Source organism: Rhea americana, unplaced genomic scaffold (assembly GCF_003343005.1).
Source record: "Rhea americana isolate MKP2758 unplaced genomic scaffold, rheAme1 scaffold_62, whole genome shotgun sequence".
Lineage (NCBI taxonomy): Eukaryota > Metazoa > Chordata > Aves > Rheiformes > Rheidae > Rhea > Rhea americana.
In genome coordinates, this window is record NW_028186779.1 from 2,887,352 (window position 1) to 2,909,934 (window position 22,583).

Genomic DNA, 22,583 nt, shown 5'->3' on the forward strand with positions numbered 1-22,583 from the left:
TTCATTCTCCAATTCTTTAAGTTTAAACTGCTCTTTAATTTTCCTGCATTCTTTAAATGAAAAGAAAAAAAAAAGCCATAACTAAAAGCCACCACTGAATTACTTTAAGGATTTAAGAGGTATCTTAAATCCTCCCAGTAGCCAAATCCTAAGCATTTAGGCTCCCTGAATAAAAACTGGTAGACACGTACTCTGCTTGATCCCATTCAAATTAATTTTAAGCAGAGTCTCACTAATCACTCTGCATAGTACTCTTCCTTCAAAATTAAAGATATACCTAAATCTTTGCAAGATTACACACAAAATAAGTTTGTTGGCTCATAAAATAATTTGAATTACTGATAACATAAGCTCCAAGAAAACATACAAATGAATGTTAAAGACCACCTAGGACAGGAATTCTGTGTTGAATTAAGACTAAATCTTGTCAAATAAGATTTCTATGTTTTATAGAAGATATATTGCATATTCTTCTTAGTCATAATATAGTTCCCCACACTTGATGTTCTGTATCCAACATTGACATTTTCAGCTTTCTGTAACTCACATCCACTAAGATTTTTGTCTTATAAATTTTTTTGAAGACCAGAGATTTAAATTTCAGCTACTTAATTTTCTGTGAAAGTAGTAAAAATAAATACTAAAAGCAAGAATAAGCGTTTTATTTGCAGAGTCGAGCAAAATGCAGAGCTAAACTCTCAATGACACTTGCAACAGTGAAAGTCTTACAAATCCATCAGTCCAAATGTATTGTCATAGAAAAACAACACAGGCATAGCAGGACAGATGTCTGGCACTTAGATAACTATACATACTAACACAAGACCTTCCTCTGAACCTTAAGAGGTCCACGTGTTTTCTTGTATACGGGGGGGTTGTTCTGAAGTCCTTTTCACAAACCTACAAACATGGTCAATTCTTCTATATTGACAGTGGTAACATGCAGGCACCTTTCTTTCTTATATCTAATAAAACAACTTTGAGGCATGTAACACTATTTTCAGGATTCCAGGAAGAAGTAAACTGAAAAAGGCAGCTRAGCTCCACGGTACAGAACGAGAAGGAAGGCCAGTAGAAGTTTTCCATAACTACACAGTGATTAAATAACTTTCAGCAAATAAAGCATATTTTAGACATGAATAAGTTTTAGGATTCACAGATTAAATTGGCTCATAAATGAAGCTTCTTTCAAAATGCACCTTAAAAATTGATTAGGGTGTTTCAGTGCTTTTTCTCCCTCTGAAATCATCTGGGATTTAACATCTGCTTTGATGGGGACAGGCTGAAACCTTAGCAAAACACCTCTAATAAAACTAACCTGATTCACTGAAACACTAYAGTTCTCATTCTGCTTTTTTCACACATCACTTTCATGATAAACAGGTATCGAGGAAACAGAGAGCTTCAAGGGTTCTCATCTAAAAAGATATTTCTATTCATACAGTAAGGGGAAAAAGCAGATCTTCAAACTATAATAATTTCATTTTAACCATTCATGAATAAAATAAAGTTTGTGCTATATATTGGATTCCACTTCCTTCCAATCTTATGCATTTGTAGCCAAATGAATGAGGTACCAAACAAAAAAAAAGAAAAAAAAGAAAAGAAAAGAAAAGAAACTGAATCTCAGAATTTGTTATTATTATTATTATCCGTAGTACCTGTGTCTCTTATGCTTGGCTGCTATTTAAATAACATGGAAAATACTCTAGTCACTACTACCAAATAGTCTTTTTCTATCTGGTGACTGTTAGGACTGGTTGATACACTGATATGCCTGACCAGTTCATTAACTTTCTGAATCTTGCAGTAATCCCTGAGGAAAAAAAAGGAAAAAAAAAAAACAAAAACAAAAGGAAAACAAAAACACAGAACAGATTTTTCTATTGCCTAGACACTGAATATGTACTATCTTATTATTAGACTTCGACATTGCTCAAGACACACCAGATGCTTCTCCAAAACAAGAAGAAAAACCCAGAGCTTGCCCCAGAGACTGCAAAGTCTAGATAAAGAATAATAATGGGGACTGGACTGTATTCCTTCTGGCAGTTGTTTAATTTCTGACAAGAGATCCCAAGTGCTCTTAGAATGGGTCAGATCCAAAAAGAGCATCAAGGGGATTGGGAACTGGAAGTATCAAGAAATACATGCATCAAGAACAAACCATTTCAAATCAATTTCATTTCCTTCTGCAGCAAAGTATTATGGCTAGGGGAACAGTTTTGTGGCTAGGGAAAAAGGATAAGCACTTTATACCTTGACTTTAAATAATGTTTTTGACACAGTCTCACCTAACTTTCTCATAAGAAATTTTGAAAAAAAACATGATCTCAGTGAGATTAATTCAGACTGGTTGGAAAAGTTCTTGGAGAGCTCTATCCAGACAGCAGTTATCAACAGCTCTACATGAAAATATGCTGTGTACTGAGCCGAATTCTGTGGTCATCCTTTCTGGGTCTAGTTCTGTTCAGTGCTTTCATTAGCTAGATCACAGAAAAGAGTACACTTATTAAATCTGCAGGCAACATGAAGCTGAGAAAGACTGCAAGTGTGTTGGAGAACTAGATTTAAATTGAAAATTATATTGAAAAACTGCAGAAAATGGGGGAAAAAGAAATGTGAAGTTGTACACACGCAGAAATAACTGCATAAATACAAAGAGAAGAACTTCTAGCAAGGTAAGAGTACTCTGGGAGGGAATCAGTTGGTAAGATCAGATGACAAACTGAACGTGAGTCAACAACATCAAGCTACTGAGCAAAGGACAAACAGCAGGCTGGAAAGGATAAATCGGATTGCAGCCTGCATAACATACAAAATCATACTTCCACTCTACTGAGCTTGAGTAAAGCTTCAACTGCAGTACTACATCCTCTCCTGGACACTGCATTTGAAGAAAGATAAGAGCCAACTGGAACAAGTCCAGAGAAGAGCTGCAGGAAAGCTCAAAACTCAGGAAAATACAACCCATAGGAAAGTGGAAATATAACAATTGGGAATGGTTAGCAATAAAACAGGGAAAAATAGACTGGAGATTCAAGGGGAGGAACAGTGTAAGCAAAAGTGATACCCTTTAGTATTTTGGAACTTTCTGCAAAGAAGAAAGCATACTTTGTTCTTTTTACCAACAGTGGATAGGATGAAAGGCAATGGGATTATACTGCAGTGAGAAAGAGTCAGGTTAGACATCAGGGAAAACTTGCTGATGGTAAGAACAGCAAAGCACAGGAACATACTGTGATAAGAGTGTTTGGACTCTCCATCTCAGGAGRCCTTTGAAAGCAGCTACACAAACTTCTGACAAACATGCAGGTACTGCTGCTCCTGCCTCTACAGATCACTTCCAGCTCTGCATTCCTATCCTCCCTCACCTCAAGCCTTCTTTCTAATCAGAGTTTTGCAGAACAGACACATCAGGCTGTCATTTGTGCTCTACAACACTTATTCCTCTAGAAGAGCACTAACAGGGACTCATCTATACTAGCGTACGCTGGTCTTGGTACTGCATTTCAAGAAAGACAATGATCAACAAAAGGGCAAAATAGGATTGATCACAGGAAAGAAAAATAGATACTTATTTGCTGGAACGTATTAATTCTAGAATGAATGAAATAGGGCTGTGAAGTCATCAGTATTTTGCAATAAAGAGGTAGCAGGAAAGATACTAGTGGAACTGAGATCCAAATTTATCTTCCTTTTTTATAAGGGACAGCTTGGAAATGATCAGTACCCCCATTTTATCAAGTAGCCACTTTAAATATCTCTTTTCACTGCAAGATAAGTAAATAAAAGCAATGATTGCTAGTGATTAGGATCAGCTGTATCGAAATTGAGGCATTATACTCGGCAATAAAGTAACTGAATGTGGGGGTGTTTTTGTTGTTTTAGTTTGACATTTTCTATTATACGCATACCTTTTAGTAAGGAGATTTATAGAAGACAGTGGGACACAACAAGATATGACAGTTGCTCTAATTTCTTGTCAAATTCTTTCTATTTTCATCTGCAATAAAAGACAAATGGGACAAAGCAATGACAGGTACCCTCCTCACTGGGTGAGGAGGAGGAGGAAAATTACATACACAAGTTGGCTATTAGTTTAATGCAAAACAGGTTATGGAAGCAGTAGTCACTCGGAGCAAAGGGATAAATAATGTTCTCGCTAGCCATTATACTAATGGTGAGAGCAAGGGAATGCCCGCAAAACTGCCAGAGAGCAGGCTGAGAGAGAACTGGGCAGTTACAGAAAGCTCACAGGGCGCAACAGAAACTGCTCAGCATAGCACCACTATGACTACTGACTTACAAAAACACCTGTTACAGACACTGGACCCGGCCTTGCAGACTTTATTTGCAAGTGTCATTCGCTGGTTTGTTAAAGACCACATAGGTCAAGTCACTCTCAAAAGCATGATCTAGGTAAGTAAAGGCGCAGGAGTTAGTCTTTACATCCCCTCCTACTCCTCAGTTCTGACGTTCTTTCCACAGACTTTCCCAATTTAATTTTCATTTGGGAACTGTAAAATGAGCCTCACCTCTAAAGCTGAGACCAGGACCTTGATGCATTTTCTCCTGATGCACAGCTCTAAGCTCTTCACCCTCTCACATCAAGGATACAAGTGGGCCTCTTCCTTTCAATGCTTCTTGTAAACCTGAGGCAACAAGGGCCAACCTAAGACAAACGGCTTTTGCTGCTTTCTTAATATCTGCAGTCATGCATAGGTATCCACTCCTTGGCTGATCTTCTGCCAACCAATTAACCGCCCTTTCACCTCCAGACATGAACAGACAGAGTACAGTCAGTGCAAAAGTGAATGCTCCTGGCCAATATGCATGAAAAATTAGCCYTAGTGGTTTAAAGCAACATAAACCTGCTGAAATTTTAGTAAGCTTACCTCTTCTGCTTCAAAGAAAATTTTACATGTAAGGCTTATGTGGTTATTAAATAATACCCTTCAGCTGATGTTGTGTACTGGACTGCAGCTCCCTTTTAATTAGTRAAAGTTATAAACAGCCAGTATCTATGAACTGCTGGGCAACTCACTAATACGCAGGTTAAGCGACGCATGAGCAGAGACCCACACAGGGCCTCACACCATTACCAGCCTGATCCACAGAAGATGCTTCACAGACTACATGTGCTTCCTGCAGTACTGAATTAAGGAAGATGACCTTAATCAATCAGGTAATTAAACATTGCCTTAAGCCACTCAGTTGARCATCGTATCTCACGGGCTGGGTACACTGTGCAACCTCGTACCAATGGGCAGACACTGCTAACAAATTTCTCCCTCATCTGTTGGCTTTTTGGCAGTCCACAACGGGTCACTCTTAATGCAATTTCATTTTCTTAATTAAATCTTCCCTGAGGTTTCACTAGGGATTATTTCCCTTTGATTCCTGTATTTAATATTTCAGAGTAGGAGAGTCTCACCCTGCTTTCATCAGTTAGAAAGTTTCTCTCTTGATTAACCCTCACAGAAGATGAAAAAAAAWTTTTAAGCGAATAACATTCATGTTTGCTAGATAAACAACTCTTCTCCATATAATAAGGCTTCAGACATCGTAAGAAAAAAATGTCCAAATGGAAAAAAAAATAGAAAGAAGGATTTTTTTTGTTGTCTCAAACTTTACAGAACAGGGATTCATTTGCAAAAAGGAGAAAAGGCCTCCAAATCTAAACGCCTTCCAGTAGGAACAGCAATCTTGAAAGCTTAATACAAATTGTTGCTTCTCCTAATGCTGTAATTCCTGTAATCACAGGATCAAAAAAAAAAAAAAAAAAAAACTTTCAGCTCTGCTTTTCAGGAATCAATCTCTAACCACCATGTGGTGAAAGGTCTTCAAATTGTGAACCGTTTAAGTACCCCACTCCCACAAGAGGAAGAGAAATCTCCAATCTCCAAACCATCAGTTTTGTTTTTAAAATTTCTACATTGTTAGCAAGTCTCACTCACTATTTTTCAATGTTTGTTGACAGAAATAATGGCTGAATACCTAACTACCCTTTGTACTTTCCAAAAAGGTTGCCCTGCATAGTTATGCAGTCATGATTACAAATCAGCCTTGTGACATCTTCTACTGAATGGGATAATATGCTGCYACTCGGTTAAAGTAAAACTAAACCATTCAGGAAGACAGAAGTGAACCATGTTAGCAACAYGCACCTCAAGGAAATGTTTATATGAATCAGTACAGGAATATTGACCAGCAATTCCAGTTTTGTGCTACCTGAGAAAAACCCTGTGGTAGACATACAAAGTGAGATTTATGTTACTTATTTCTAACCGTTTTGCTTATGTTTGTATCAAGGTTCTCTCTAGAGAGAACAGCACCCCTACCAGAAGATCCAGCTCATCTTAAAAGAGAGAATGGTCCATCCCACCTCTCTCCCTACTAGAAAGGCTAGATGTTCCACTTACACAAGATGGCTCAATTCTCGACAGCTGAAATAAGGTGAAATAAATGTAATCCGTAGTTTAGGAGGAGTCCAATATTYAGAATATCCCCCAAAATGACAGAACGTCTCAGCAGCCTCTAACAGTCATTCAATCCTGATAAGCAATTTGTTCTGTGTGAAATCCCAAGCCAAACTTACTGAGATCTTCTAGTTTTTGAAGATTTGAATATCGTATCAACTTCTAATATGCTAAGTCTAGTGGTACAAAAACCATTGTCTAGCAAGTAATAGGCAAGATATAGCACTGAGCTGTAAAACATCCAGTTATGGCTTATACACCAAAAAACTGATAACCTTATATAGACAAGAAATATAGAGCAGCAGTTTTTTATTATTATTCTGATAGCCACTTGGGAAGGTTCTGAAGGAAGAAAATAAGCTATTCATGCATTCTTCTACTGCTTGCTCAACAAGTAGAGAAACTGGCATGAAAAGGRTTGCCATGCCAATGGCTGAAATCAAACACTTCAAGCACATTAATTCTCAAGACAAAAAAGAGAAAGGAAGACATGAGAACATGTACGTAAGAATTAGTGGTATTCAGCAGACGCATGAAGATAAAATGATAAGATAAAGCTGACCTAAGGGTTCAAATGGAACAGAGGATAAAAGTGCACTCATCAAAATTTTAACTTGTAGAAAGCTGATGGGGTGAATGCTGCAACAGAAAAGGAAAAGAAGATCAAATTATGGACAAAGGATTTTGGTTACAGAGATCAACAAAAAAAAGCATTTTTAATAACATGACAAAAGAACTGAATTTGGCTTGGCAAAGTCAAAGACTAACTCAAAGTCTGCCACGTCCAAGACAAATAGGGATGGCTGTGAAGAAGAGGAAGGACAGAAAGAGATCACAAATAAAACAAACTGAACTGTATCCAGATGAAGTAACAGTGAGATGGGACTTCACAGGATACACAGGAGTACAACAAAATTGCACACTAGGGAGTAAGGTAAGGTTAGGGAAGGTAATAAGGATAATCAAAGAAATGGAGTAGCTCCTGTATAAAGGATGACTGATTATGGCAGGACTCTTTAGAGTGGAAAAGACACACTTGAGGGAAGATATGACAGAGGTTCACAGAATCACAACTGCCATAGAGTCTCTTTGAGATGAGAGAGCATCAAGAAAGTCAGAGCCAGACTCACAGCAAACTAAAGAGTGCGTGCAGTTGAGCTGTGAAGCTCATTTCGAAACAATAATAAAAGTATAGATAGGTTCAAAGGAAAGGGTGGACAGATTCACAGAAGAAACCTCTGTTGATTGAAGAGTAGAAGTACATAAAAACACATTCCTTTAAGAATGGTCCTGAGCAGAAAATGTTGTGGTAGAAGATATAATAATATTACAGAAAAATGATTTTTTTCATAGAAGACAAAAGTGTTTGCCATATTCCTTTTAAGTCCGTCTTTGGCGACAACAGAGAGCGCTAGACTGGACCAATCTTTTGTTTGACCCATCATGGCCTTACGCTAATTCAAGTCTACCACACAGTACAAAAACAGAGGGAGAAAGGCTAAGAAACTAACATTGGAAAGAAAAATGCACAGAAATTGGGGGGAGGGGGAGGAAGAAGAGGAGAGAGCAATCCTTTCATCAAGGGTAGCAAAGAGTTCAAGATCAAAAAAATAGATGAGCCCCTGCTCTCCTCTGCCAACCAACTTTCTTGGTGGCTTCACGACTTTAATATAATTGCTGGGCTACGAAGATGATCAGAGGGCTTGAGCATCTGCCCTACGCGAAAAGGCTGCGAGAGCTGGGCCTCTTCAGCCTGGGGAAGAGGAGACTGAGGGGGGATCTTATCAGTGTGTATAAGTAYCTGAAGGGAGGGTGTCAAGGGGACGAGGACAAATTCTTTTCAGTTGTCCCATGCGACAGGACAAGAGGTGATGGGCAGAAATTGAAGCACAGGAAGTTCTGCCTGAACGTGAGGGGGAATTTCTTCCCTGTGAGAGTGACGGAGCACTGGAAGAGGTTGCCCAGAGAGGTTGTGGAGTCTCCTTCTGTGGAGATCTTCAAGGCCCGCCTGGATGCAACCCTGTCTAACATGCTCTAGGTAACCCTACTGAGCGGGGAGGTTGGACTAGATCTCCAGAGGTCCCTTCCAACCTTACTGATCCTATGATTCTGTGATTYCCGCTAAAATGCCTACTTAGTTGCTTTGGTTTCTTGGTAAATCTAAACCAAAAGATTTTTACCCCTTAGGCCTTCAGATCTGTTCATAGTCCATACAGGTAACCACTGTCACAGTTCCACAACTGCTTAGAGATAGCATAAACTGATGCTTTCACAAAGAAGCATTTTGCCTTCCTCCCACTCCTCATTCCCATCCTTTGTTGCCTATTTCCTTGCATTGGCATAAGTGTTCTTAGAATGGTTAAGTGAACCTGATCTGGGTTAAAACTACATGGCATAAAAGATTCAAAAATGCTGTCAACCCAGATCAGTTCCGTGATGCAGTTCTCCATGGGCCACACAAATGCAGGTCTTGACACAAGAAAATGAGTAACATGCAGCAAAGACTGTCTGGAAAAAGCCAAAGGATGTGCTGAAGATTGTTTAGCCTAGAGAAGAGAAGGCTCTAGCAGGGCTTTATCAACGTGTATAAATACCTGATGGGAGGCAGTAAGGACACCAGACTCCAGTCAGTGACATCCAGTGAAAGGACATAAGGCAGTGGGTAGAACCTGACACACAGAATTCCATTTAAATGCAAGACAAATGTAAGAAAACATTCTTTTTTTTTCCTTTTTTTTTTTTTTAACACTGTAGGGAAATAAGTCACCATCCTTGGAGATACTCAAAAGATAACTGGACATAATCCTCAGCAACCTGCTTTAGTTGTCAGTGCCTTGAAAATTGGGGGTGAGCTAGACAATCTCCAGAGGTCCCTTCCAATCTCAATCATTCTGTGATTCAGGGACTGCTGCTTTCAATAGCAGGGCCAGGTTACATCTTTTTAAAGTGCTTGTAAAGATACTTCCTTCTACAGCCTGGAAACAATCAAGATACACAAATAATTGTATAGCAGATACAGGATGACATTTCTAAGAAGAAGTTCACATCTCTGCTAGGAAAGCATTTAAGGTCTGAAGATACATGGTCCCTAAATCAAGAAACATTAAATGCTCCTGGAATAGCATAACAGTCATCTCAAAAAGATTCTGGTTTTGATCCACAGACAGCAGGATACCCTAACAGAAAGGGTAGAAAGAATTTTTCAAAATCTAACTATTTTTCATATATAATACTTGGCTATCTACACTCACCCTATAAAAGCATTAAGTACAGTGATAGACCTTCTGCTATTCCTCTTCAGTTTTGTCCATGGATAGACAAGAAATTTGACACCCACAAGTTTTGCCCAGATGATAGAGCACTTCAAGTCAAGAGTAGCCTGCCTCCAGCTATGTGGCTAAGCAGGGCAGTGGAATCAGTGACAAAGCAGGGGACATATCATCTATTGAAAAGGACACACAGTAGAGCCAGAGAAAGACTGAAATATATCTGTATACGCAGGAAGGAAGCCAAATGCTAGCATATAAGCACAAGAAATTGGTGAACTAAATAAAAGAAAAATATTATCAGAATTAAAAAAAAAATAACCTTCTCTTCCTTCGTCTTATGCAGGAGATGACAAAACTACTACATTATCATGGCACAATAGGCTCTGAACAAGGAACTATTCAGTCACTGAACAAATGCACTGTTGAATGTTTACACTAAGAAAAGTGCATCTTTCCACATCCACATTTCAATAGACTAAGCAGCTAAAAGATCAGCTTCCAACACACCAGAGCAACCCACAGGGCAAAGGATGAAAAAAAAGGTCTTTGTAGGAACAAGACTAATCACCACAAAAGGAGAGAGAAAAAGCTCTCAAAATAGTAAGACTTTATTAAAAGCAATCATTTTTCTGTTCATTGCATTGAAGCCCGGTTTGACTGCCACAGGAGAAGCAAAACCAAAATAGGACATTTCTTTCCTTGATTAAGGCCACTTTTGAACATTCTGCTGTAGAGTTTGCCTTTGCTGTATCTAAGTAAAAGAGTCCAGCTGTGTCAAAGTACAGACCTTTTTGCAACCAAAAATAAGAAGGCCCCATCACAGCTGAAAACAAAAGGGCCTGAATAGTAGAACTATGCTTGATTTGCACCAACTTATATTTGAAGACCAAACATTTTATAGGCTTGCTACTGGGAGAGTATACATATTAGCCTCAAGTGACTAATAATAATAATAATAATAATAATAATAATAATAATAATAATAAAGCTGTTTGCGAGGTGGAGGGAAGTAGAGATAGTGACGAAAGAAGAACAATTTTTGTTCCTAACACCAACAGGAAAAAAAAAGAAGAAAAATAACCCTGCTAAAACAACAACAGTATCTAAACGAGAAAAAATGAATTGAGGGGGAAAAAAAAAAGAACATGGGGGCCCCATTCAATATGATTTTGTTAAGCCAAAGAGCTAACACACATGGGTTGTTCCCCCCACCCCCTCACAGGCTAACACATYTCTGCTTTTTAACATGTGAGTGTTATAAAACTGATAGCTAAAAGAATCTCTGTGGTTTCTGTCCCATATAAGCACAGAGTAAATCTTTCCAGAGTTGTTTTAAGACTTTATGGGCTAAATGCATCCATAGTGCAAGATCAGTGATTTAAATGAACTCAGCGTAGCAGTGAGACTGGCCCCAGGCTTCCATGAAGTAAATACAATAGCATAATATTGTAATGATCATATGCACTGGAGATGGTAGATAGCTTTTAAGATGTAACTGTATGAAGCAGAGTAGGTCAAGTCTCATCTTCTGCATTGTAGGAAATTGAAATATTTTTAAGTTTTCCTCAAAGCTGAAGCATAACAACAACAATAATCTTGCCACACCTCAATCTCCGATCTCTCCCAACTGGATCTGATCATTAAACCAGGCTGCAGGGCTCCAAGTCCTCTGAATGGCTGCCAGCTGCAATAACAGACACATTCTCACGAGAAACAGTTTGATTCTGTTTAAAACAGCCTTTTTTGACAGAAAACTGTTCCACTGGCAAATTTTCATGCAGCTCGACTACTTAATATGCCTCCCCTCCTCCCACACGTACATGCACCAGAACTACTTCAAGAAGATCATTACGCTTCACGTTTGCAGTTCATGGGATTGCTTCTGCCAGATTTCCTGTCTTTTCTTTGCTGGGAGAGTAAGACTCCAAGAAAGAAAAGGAGTCAAAGTTAGGGTGATCCAATGACTGCACATAATTACATATGTATTCTTGAAAACAGATACAAGGAAATATTTAAGTTCCCCCCCCCACACACACACACCGAAGAAAAGAGGCTTGGTAGCCTCAGGGTGGCTTGCATGGAGATGAATTCAGATCTTTACTCAAGCAGTCAGCCATTTGAAAATGATTATCATAATTACACAGTCTYTGTAACTGCCACATCAAATAATTTTGATCAACAACTGAAGAAACATGCACGATTGGGGGGGGTAGGGAGTCTCTTGTTTTCAGCAAATAATCTATTGGAGCTACACAAATCCTAGTAACGCTTAGGTCTCTAGCTCTGTCTTGTGACTCAGCACACAGCAAGGCTGCTCACGGCTGCTGAAGACTATTCAGAGCTCCTGAACCACATCTGAAGTTGGACTGAGAAGGTAAGCCTGGCAGGACCACAGTGCAGGAACAAGGACTGCACATGGCAAGAGGAGGAACATCACACTCRGTTCAGTCTCTAAGAAAGTCTACTCAATGCCAAGTCTCTCTGGCCTAAAACATGATTTTTCCCCAAAGTAATTACATAAAAATGCTTTTTATTAGACAGAAGACCTGCTACCTCTAGCAGATCCAGAATTTAGCTGCTGACTTCAGCACAGAAAGAGCTTATTACCCTGTTTCTGACAACCCTGCAAAAGAACTAAGCAAAAAGCACTGAGCAGGAGCTTATTTGACTCATTAGCATCAACTGCAATATTAAGTACATTCCTCTGATGGCAAATCTTTGTTTTATGTCTAGTCCATCTGAGACCTGTTTGACCACCAAGTCTCTCTCCTACTCTGTACCTATTAGAGACTGGGAACAGAGGATCAAGGGAGGTCATTATGGAAAGACTGGTTTTAGCTAAGTGGTGCAGCTGGAAAGCACTTTCAAGTAGTCTCTCACCTACCCTATTTTTCCTAAACTAACAGAGGCAAGTCCACCAACTTTCTAAGCTGTGATCCAAGGTCTTCTGAGGTTTCCAGACTTGTATACCATATATATTTAGAGATTTGATAAGCAACAGACTGAATTATATTTGTATTCTATTACACACGAAATTACATCTCAAAGCTTTCATATTCACCATTAACTACCAAGATTCCTCACTGAAAATTACTGCCTAAAACAAGTCAAATAAGAACAAGCAGATTCCCAATGGACACATCACCGAGTCATGGATAAACACAGAGCTCAGAAAACTATAATACTGAACACAGGTATTTCGGGCTAGACCAAAGGAATAGGACTCAGGCATAGTTTGGGCATTAAAGTAGAAAGAGCAATCCTTCGAGCCCTGCTTTCAACATTGACAGTACACAGGCACCTAATGTTCTGCCCTTGTGCATCTCAAACACCATAGTCCTGACATCCCACTTGCTATTCAGCATAAAATATAAAACCACTCCTTGGCACAAGCATTGGAACCCAGAAATTCCCTCCTCTACCCATTAAACCAGAGTTATGTTTCCTCTTGCTCTTGCTCAATGAATCTTCAATTCCTTTATGCAAAACATAATGAGTTTGACAAGATGGGTATAAATCATGTCCCATACACATACACACTTAGAAGAGCTTCTGGTCTGTTAGGCAGTTAGGGAAGGTTCCCAGAAAGTCAGAGATTTAGGTTTGATCTTTCTTGGGGCAGAGGAGAAATGAGTGCCCCATCCTGGAGAAGGCAGCTCCTCCCCATCCCAAGGCAAGAGGCCCTTCTCAGTGCACTGGTTTTGGTGTATCCCGTTCTGAAGGCCTACCTCCTCTCAAGCACCCGTTAATCAGCTTTGTACCTAACTGGGGGCATAACTACACCAAGGGGGCAGAGACACAGGTTTACTTTGCCTGCATTACACTGGAATTAAAAGCACTGGGAAGCACAGAGTAGGAGCCCTACTACTGCCTGCACATGAGCCAGCAATGTGCAGCAAACTTAAGCTAATATGGTATGCCTTTTTTTGGTGCAGTGCTGCACAAAACATGGCTATAAAATCCCTGGACCTAAGCTTGTAAGCTCACAGAACACCATGCAGACTTAGCAGCCTGGACCTTCATTTGCTTAAGGCCTTCTATAACTTCCAGCTTCAGTGTGTGGATGTCCCCTCCCAGGGTCCCACAGGGATGATAATTAGTTAGTATTACTGTATTTATATTCCTTTTGGTCCAGGTGGCTAAAGGAGACAAACTTGGTTTTCCTGTGAGTTATTAGAAGGCCATCAAGTAAATTGATCTCCTGTCCATCTTTTAGAGTTATTATAAGGATGTCACAAGTCAGCCAGACAGATTACTCATTATGAACCTTTCTTGAGCTACTTGATGATACACTGCTAATCAGTTCACTCCTCCTCAAGCACCCTGGTCAGCTTGTCTTTACATTGCTRAGCTAGCCAGAGAGCAAATCTCATACAAATCCTGAGCCTGCTACCACCACTTACATACTAACTTTCTCGAGGTGAGTTGTCTTACTRAAGTTAGTGGGACTCGTTAAGCAAGTGACACTGTGTGTGTACACAAAGAGCCTGCAGAATTAGGTTGAGAAAAATAGGTCAAAATAAGCATATATTTAACATGGAGTCCAAACTTCAGAATATTTTACCAACACATWATTCATACACTTGCGCACAAAACCCACATTTTATAACCACTGAAAAGACATTCTGATATGAACTAAGGCACCAAATTATTTTTAAACAGACTACCAGATATATTTGCATTGCCTTTCGAAACACTGGTTAGACATCCAACCTCTTCCCATAGCCCCAAACCCTTCTCTTTTCTCTAATCGAAAAAACTCCTGTAACCTCTTTTGGACAATCATTTCTGTAACCATTCTCAACTAGAATCTTAACATTTTTTGGCTTTTTAACATGGTGAATGTGGAAGGCCGAGACATTCATGCAAGGAGCCTGGTCAGGACAGTCAACCCAGTTCCAACCCCAAAAATATTCACATTTGCAGGCAGTTAAGTGCCAGAGGCACAGAGTCAAGTTCCAGCAGACTTACAAGGGAATGAGGAAGGGCACAGGAACAGTTTGCCCCTTTCTGAAAGTTCTGCAGAGACTCCCATTAGCTTGTGATGATCTTCAAAAATGCCCAAGACAACACAGCTGATGCCAATAGGAATTTACCATGTAGCTCCAACAAGTAAATCTAGTAGTTGTTCCTTAAATCAGATTTCCAGAAGGCATTATCTGTTTCCATCCTCCTGTAGGATCCACCTCTAGCCAAACCTTGGCAGCACAAGTTGCAAATTGAAGCCACAGAAGTAGTCAGTACCGAGCTGCCACCACAATTTTGCTGCATTTCCTGTAGCATGATTGCTTATTTTGCTCTCTAGTCCCATTTTTTTTAATTCCCTCCACAGCAACATTACAAATCTAACACCACAGATTTGTAATCCAAGCTAGGCACTTTGATAGGCGCTTTCCCTCTCTGCACCTGCTTCTGCTTTATACACAATTGAGCACAAAAGGCACACAGAGGTACTTTAGCATTCAGACATTTATGCTGAGGTAATAGATACTTTTAATTTATTATGAATGTCCCAGTAAAAATGTTAAAATACAGAAACTAAGGTTTTTTTTGTCATCATCATGCTATTAGGTACAGTGTATTAGTCCAAGTTATTAATCCATGTTGTCCTTGTCTGAGACAAAACTGCATGGCCAAGAAGTGGCTACATTTGTTACAAGGTGTGTTGGAGACAGCAACAGCACTTTGCAATTACCAAATTCTTTGGGGAGGTGTGTGGGGGGGAAAGAACAGGGGAAGACGGAAGATATATGATTTATTAAAGAGAATACAAACTGATGTGCAGAGAGGGACAGTGTTTGAAAATCCTCAAAGATGGCACTTAAGAGTGACCTATTTGGAGGAACAGGAGGGAGTATGTTCAAAATCAAATTTCAGAAGCAGATAATAGTTTTACAACACTGTATGGTTTCTTGGACCAATATAAGAAAATACTATCTTTAGTCAAGTGGTAAATCTCACCTTTAATTAGACATTTATTCATGTAAAAATTGGCTAATTTACTTCCACACTTAAAGCAAAATCCATAAGGAATGTTAAGAAGTGGAAATCAGAAAGAAAACAAATCACGTAAATTAACTCTTAGAAGGGTCTTGGAAAGGGGTTCTGTCACAGGACCAGCTCTTACACATTAGAATCTTTTTCCAGCCTAACAAGAGCAGAAGCAGGAAAAGAAGCTGTTCACCTCATTGTCCCTTAACATTTGGGGTGGGTACTAACTCCCACACAGTTCTTTCTGCTTTAGATCGCTGTTAGAGCAATGAGAATGTGTCAGTGCTTGACACATTCCTTATATTTGAGCTCTGTAAATAAAAGTCACAGAAGGCCAGATGCTATTGCCCTTCATCAAGCAAAGATCCCAATAACTTTAGTAGGAGTGCTGTTCATCTTTAGACAATAGGATTTGGCTCAATAATATTTAATCTCAGCTTCAGGTCTCTACTGTGACTCAAAACACGCAGTATTTCTGAACCATGGTATTGACCTAACTTGCGAGAACACCGTGCAGTCAAATTACACAACTTAAATTCATGAGAGGATCTCATAATCTCCATGTAGCCTCCACAGACCTGTAATCTAGGCTGCAGAAAACTTAATGGCTAATGGGCCTTTCATGAATCTTGAACAGTACYAGCTTAGAAACACGCATTCTGCCTCCAAGAATCCACTTTTTCCTTTCTTTCCACCTTAACCATGCAACAACTAAAGTCTGCTATTTCACAGAGTAAATTTTTGCTTTTTCATCTTCAGAGAACCACACAGTTGCACACAAAGTAAATATTTCTACACTAAAAATCCTAAAGCCTTTCCCATACTTCTTTTTTAAACATATTATTCAAGCAAAACACTCACATTTGATGGATGCTCTGCATCAGAATGCGACTTTAAGAAGTTCAGTATTTTCCCAAGGCTGCAGGCATAAAACATCTGTTACTTTCCCAAAAGGAGTACTCTAAATCTTGACACTGCTCAGATTTGGAAGAAAAGCACTCAGCTGCCCCAGGACCAGTGTGGCCCCATAGCACATTCCCATCCATCCTACTGTTTTGTCAAGCATTTGTAAGAGCTACTGCTGATACCAAGGCAGGCAACCCCCCCAGTGCACTCACTGCATCCAGCTGGAAGGAAGATTCAAGTTCAAATGGTTCAAGAAGTACAACAGGCATCCAGCTCATGAATAAAGCTGGACTAGATCCATCTTCATTGCTTCTTACCTAGCTTAGCAAAGTTGTCCATACAGCATACACTCTGTCAGAGTGACAGAGGCTTTGGCAAGATACTTTTTTGTTTCAGGGAGGAACAGAATAAAAGCACACCGCCGCCTTTAGGATCCGGGGAACAGGTCCTTGACCAGTGTACTCCATACAGCCAAGCACTCAGCAGAATGTCACTGCTATACAGGAAAGAACTTGTTCAGTKGTCTCTCTTCTGGCATTCCCCATTTCTTGCTCTCCTCTCCCCCTTATGAAAAGCAAATAGGATATGCTGTACTCTGCTTATGCATGTTTGCGCAGAGTATTGATCAGTCGTCTTCTCTGCAAAAAGCATATTGTGGATAGCACGCCATTAGCTCTTACCAAGCTTGCAGGACACAATCCTGAATTTTACATGGGGATGTCTGAAAGTACTTTAGCAGCACCAGAACTGCATGCTTCTCCTTTCTCCGAAACAATAGGTCTGTTGAACCACAGATTTTAGAACCTGAGAAACCTGATTCAGTAATTGAAGGTGCACATGGCACACATTTTCCTACAGTAGGAAAAAATTAATTATGTCACATGACAGATTTCAGTCCTGGTGTTCAAGAGCTCATTAACAAAACTACTTTAAAACGTGCTAATAGAAATAAATGCCTTTAACATCACAGACTTCCCAGATGACTCCTGCTACAGAAATGGATGACAAATCACTGCCAGTCATCTTTAAATTCCGTATTGACTACACTGAAGCAATTACCCATTTATTTTTAGAGCGTGTTCCATTTTAAATACGAGCGATTCAATTCAAGAGACATTCTACGGTGCATCATTATTTCATGGGTTAACAACTCTCAAATTTAAATGGATTTTAATTCTGAGATAAACATTTTTTACCCCCTTTTTTGCTTCTAGACATTGGATTGGAATTTTCATTCAGGCTTCAAACCAAACAAATGTTGGTGTTCTACCAGCATCTGCAGAGAAATATAAAAATATCTAGAAAGTGTGAAAGAGAGCCTGTTTTGCTAAATCCATAAAATGAAACCTTGGMTAAGGTCTCAATAATAGCCTTCCTGACTGCTGTGCACACGTTCTCTCCCACAGACCTTCTGCTCTGCAGCAAGGCAATGCTGCCTGCACTGCGTCCTCAAAGAACTTTGCAATACAATACAGCACAGCAGTTCCCCAGAGAGCATGGCACTGCTCACTTACTTCAGTATTCCAGAAAACAGCAACAGGATTTCCCCCTTTTCTTAAAAAACATGTAAAGAAATAGTTCATCATATTGTCACTTCAAGCCGCTGAGATTTATTTGCATTGTAGGCAATAGTCTTAATAAAAGGATGCAGAGCCAGGACCAAACCTCGGCTGCTCATAACCCAGGGAAAAGGAGGGCAAGATAAACAAGAGGAGGTTCAGGTAGAAGAGTCCTGAGGAGCTGGGCTTTCTGTTGCTGCCAGACAAATAGGAGCTGCAAAAGATATTGCAGCAGGGGAACCACCCTTAGCAATCAGCTGCTGTCCCACTCAATGCATCTCCTTCCTCCTTCCAAAGGGAAAAGGCTGTGCACATGACAATAGCCTGTTTTGCCTGTAGCTTGGACCAGTCTTACTTGTCCATGTTACGATGAACCCACAAAAATCTGAGATGAGAAGAGGACAACACCTTGCCGAGAGATGGTTTAAGCACCTCAAGAAAAATAGCACTGCTTGAAAGAACATAAACCTCCCACATCAAAGTTGAAGATGCAACATCCTAGCTGTGGAACAGCTGATCAAAAAATTAAGAATGACTCATAAGCCCATTACACAGCTACCTGGCCACTACTCATTGAACATAACAAAAATGACTCCGGACTCTGTATGTCAAAGAACCTAGCCATTTCTTAATTTTAAATGTCTTGTTGTCCTCAAAACTCAGCTGGTATCTCAGTCTGCTCTTAGCTCATGGTTATACTTTATACTTTTTCTGTGATGTATATATCCCTCATCTTCCTGAGGAAGGTCATCTAGGGCCAGCAGAATGGTATTTCTGCAGAATAATAAAAAAACCTTCAGTATTTGCCATTCAGACAGTGCAGAATTATAACAGCACATGAAAATCTTACAAGAGAAACAAGTTAAAAAAAAAAAAAAAAGTCTTAAGCAGAAGTGAAACTGACTCATCTCTTTATTGCCAAAACTGAGGAAGACATTAAGAGTAAACAAATAACAGACCTCTCAAAGAAAAGGGGGCGTCTCAATTTCTTTTAATGCTAATAGGCAGATACACAAGAGGGTATGAGCAGAACCATCCTCTAGCTACTGCCACAGAACGACCCAAGGGAAACAGCTGACACCCAGAAAGGCCACAGCAACATTTCCAGCAATGTTATTGCCACCAGAAGCCTGGGAGCAGGCAAGGCATTAATGACTCCCTGTGCACCGATGGCTCCTAGTGACATATGCTGGAAAGTGGGCACAGCAGCAGACAAGATCTACTCATGGAAGCCACTTATACATTTGGACATCCATAACTGTTGTTTTGGGTGGCATTCACAAAGGTTTATTTTAGCCTAGGTATTCATGGGCTTCCTCTGGAGCTCTAACAAGCCAGAGCACTTATATTAGGCTGAAGCGCTCTCCCATCTACAGGGGTCTACAAAAACAGGCTAAAATCTGCAGGCTAAAGTCAGTCCTTGTGAATACCCCTAGAAGTCTCTTTTAGAGAAACTGTGTAAGTAGGTAAGGCTTAAGATCAGAGACACACTTAATAAGAAAAAAAAAGTGAATTCAAGACAAGCATAAGACAAATCAGATATTCTGGCAACGTCTGTCATTACAAACTAAGATGTTGTAATTACTATTTTAGTAATTAAAGGCCCTTCTGTTGAACTTTACAACATACTTAACTGGCAGGAGAATGGGGAGGTTGTTTGTTTTGTGATTTTTTTTTTAAGCAACATTTCTCCAGTCAAAACCACAGAGGCAACCTTCATGCCTGCATCAACAAAATCAGGATTTCCAATCATTTCAAAAAATAGATAACTTCTTTGGTAAGCAAATTCATGGCCTGACATCACATTCCCTACCTGATTTTTTTCCCTTCTATATTACTTACTTACACATTTTTTGCAACATTTACAAAAAGTAGTAGATAAGCCAACCTTCTCTTTGCATTATTTATGCAAGTAATTACATTGTTTATATGAAGACTATTCAAAAGAACAAAACAAGAAGGATTTAGTGCTACCTTGAACAAATGCTACTTAATATCCAAGGTAGAATCTGCAGAACTCCATGAAACTTTACAGGGCTCATCTCGTGTTTTCAAAGAATGCTTGAGGGAGCACCACATATATGAGGTATAAACCATGGCAAGATACAATTTTTGGTTTAACAGCAACTCCTAGTCAGTTATTTACTAGAATACAAAAAATAGCAAGCTGTTTATTAGACTGCATTTAAAGTACAGAGCAAATGAATTTTATATCGAGTATTTGAGATGTCCTGAATGCAACTGTATGCTTTGCCTTCAAATAAATCACCACTGCATTCAGAAATTTATACTTCCTGATAAAGTCACTGACTACATCAGTTCATGCTCTGCCCACTCTGGTTTCAAACAAGCAAGCTTATGAGAAAAAGCTGATTGATGCTAAAAAGGTTAGGAGTCCAAAGCTCAGGTCACACTATGTCAGCAACACGTTAGCATATATATCACACATGCCACATACAACATGACCTCCACTACACATTCACATGACACTCCTCACAAATACTGGCTATCTGACTACTGCTTGTTCTCACTTGATTTCCTTATGTGAACAAGTAAACAGGACCTATGTTACTTCTGTAAGGACAGCCACACTTTCTTCCTGTATCAGACTAAGACTTCATCAACAGGATGAGTATTGCGTGTTAACTCAGTGCACGCTGCTCTTTTACTTTTGGTGCCAGCATGAAAAAAAAAAAAAAAAAACAATTTTGCACCTGTGTAGTCCAAATGGGTGTGCATTTCAAAGACTACCAGAAGAGAAGTAGAAACAGAAGCCAGGATACATCGTATACTCCGTTTCTTCACAAAACACATGTACGACAGAGAAACGATAATCCCTTCTTAGTGGAAAATCCAAATTTTCAAAATGAATCCCCAAGCTAAAATGAATTACTGTAATAACTGCAATCCTAGTATGAGTACTAATCAGAAAGGCACAGCTGACCACCTGCTATGTGACATCTCTGGCACAGCAGCACCGTGCCCCTAATTGCTGCTGTGTTCAGAAAGGGTTAGGAGCCCAACAAAACAAGATGGTATGCTGTTAAATATATGGACAAGAGCATAGTCTGAGTGACTGTTCTACAGCCTCCCTGTGCACTTCTGCTGAGTGCAGCATTAAAGAAAAAAAAATTAAGGCACTACTGCAGCTCCAGACAGCAGGATGCAAAAATCTAAACACAGGCCAAGTAATTTCTTCCGCAACTATAAAGAAACACCCAGAAGACGATGCAAGAGACAACAAAACAAATTGTATGTGCCCATGTCTGTACAAACCCATTATCTATGCAGGTTAAGAAACGAGAAAAGCAGTGTTTGACAATGCTACAGGCTGAGGCAATATTCTTAATATACTTAAACTATTTTATTTAATTGGCAATGAAAAAAATGCAGTTACGTAATAACATGAGATAATAACCAAAATACAAAATCATAAGATTAGCTTACAGCAATAAAGGAGGAAAAAAGACAGTTTGTGCTTTAGATTTTGCTGCATTGTCAAGGAGCCAAGAACYAGATTCGGGGGTTTCTCCATTAAAAGGAAAGAGATACAGTCACCAAAAATTCAGCAYGGGACTCTTCACCGGAGCCTGCACACATCCGTCCCCATTCCCAAATGATGTCAATTCCTGCTGGCACGCAGTAACGACCCTACACTACCTGCTCGCTAGTCAAAAAATCCAGGTGACAGGCCAACGGCTAAGCACACAGCCCAGCAGAGCCCACACTCTCCGCGGCAAACAAAACCCCACCACCTGCCCCCCACCCCAACACACACACCCTACACACACACACACCCTACACACACACACACACACACTAGTATCCAACGTACGCATATGGGTTTCCCATTCCCTCACAGATCCGCCAGCTCCAAAGCACAAAGACACGCACACACGGGCGCCGGCTGAAGATGCTCTGAGAGAAATGACAGCGCACTCACACACACACACACACACTCGCGCGCACACACACTCGCGCGCACACACACTCGCGCGCACACACACACCAGCCTGCCGCCACTCCGCAGCCCGGCGCCCCCCACTAAGGGAGACGCGGCCGGGGAGGGGGAGAGGCGGGCACGCCGCTCCCTCCCCATCCCGCTCCGCACTTCGTGCCGGGAGGCAACGGGCGCTCCTGCCGCCTCCCCGGGGAGGGCAGGGAAGGGGACGGGGGGCCGGCGCGGCGCAGCGGGGCCGGGCGCGGCGCCGGCGGGCTCTCACCTGGACAATGCCGGCCTGGGCACAGCTCATGCTCCGGCGGCGGCAGCGAGGGCAGGTTTTACATCCCACACGTGCGGCTCCTGGCTTGGTGCCTGTCAGCGCGCCGCGGCCGGAGGGGCCCGGGCGCCTCCGCCCCGCCCCGCCCCCTGCGGG

General features: G+C 40.5%; 1 protein-coding gene across 1 annotated transcript in view; it reads right to left on the reverse strand.

Annotated features, from left to right (window-relative positions):
• HECW1 (HECT, C2 and WW domain containing E3 ubiquitin protein ligase 1) overlaps positions 1-22,462 on the reverse strand; it is a 265,441-nt gene extending 242,979 nt beyond the window's left edge. Inside the window, exon 1 of the mRNA XM_085320214.1 lies at positions 22,431-22,462. Within this exon, the coding sequence (XP_085176340.1) occupies positions 22,431-22,460 (30 nt within the window). The 5' untranslated portion in view covers positions 22,461-22,462. The remainder of the gene's footprint in view (positions 1-22,430) is intronic.
• Positions 22,463-22,583: the final 121 nt, after the last annotated feature.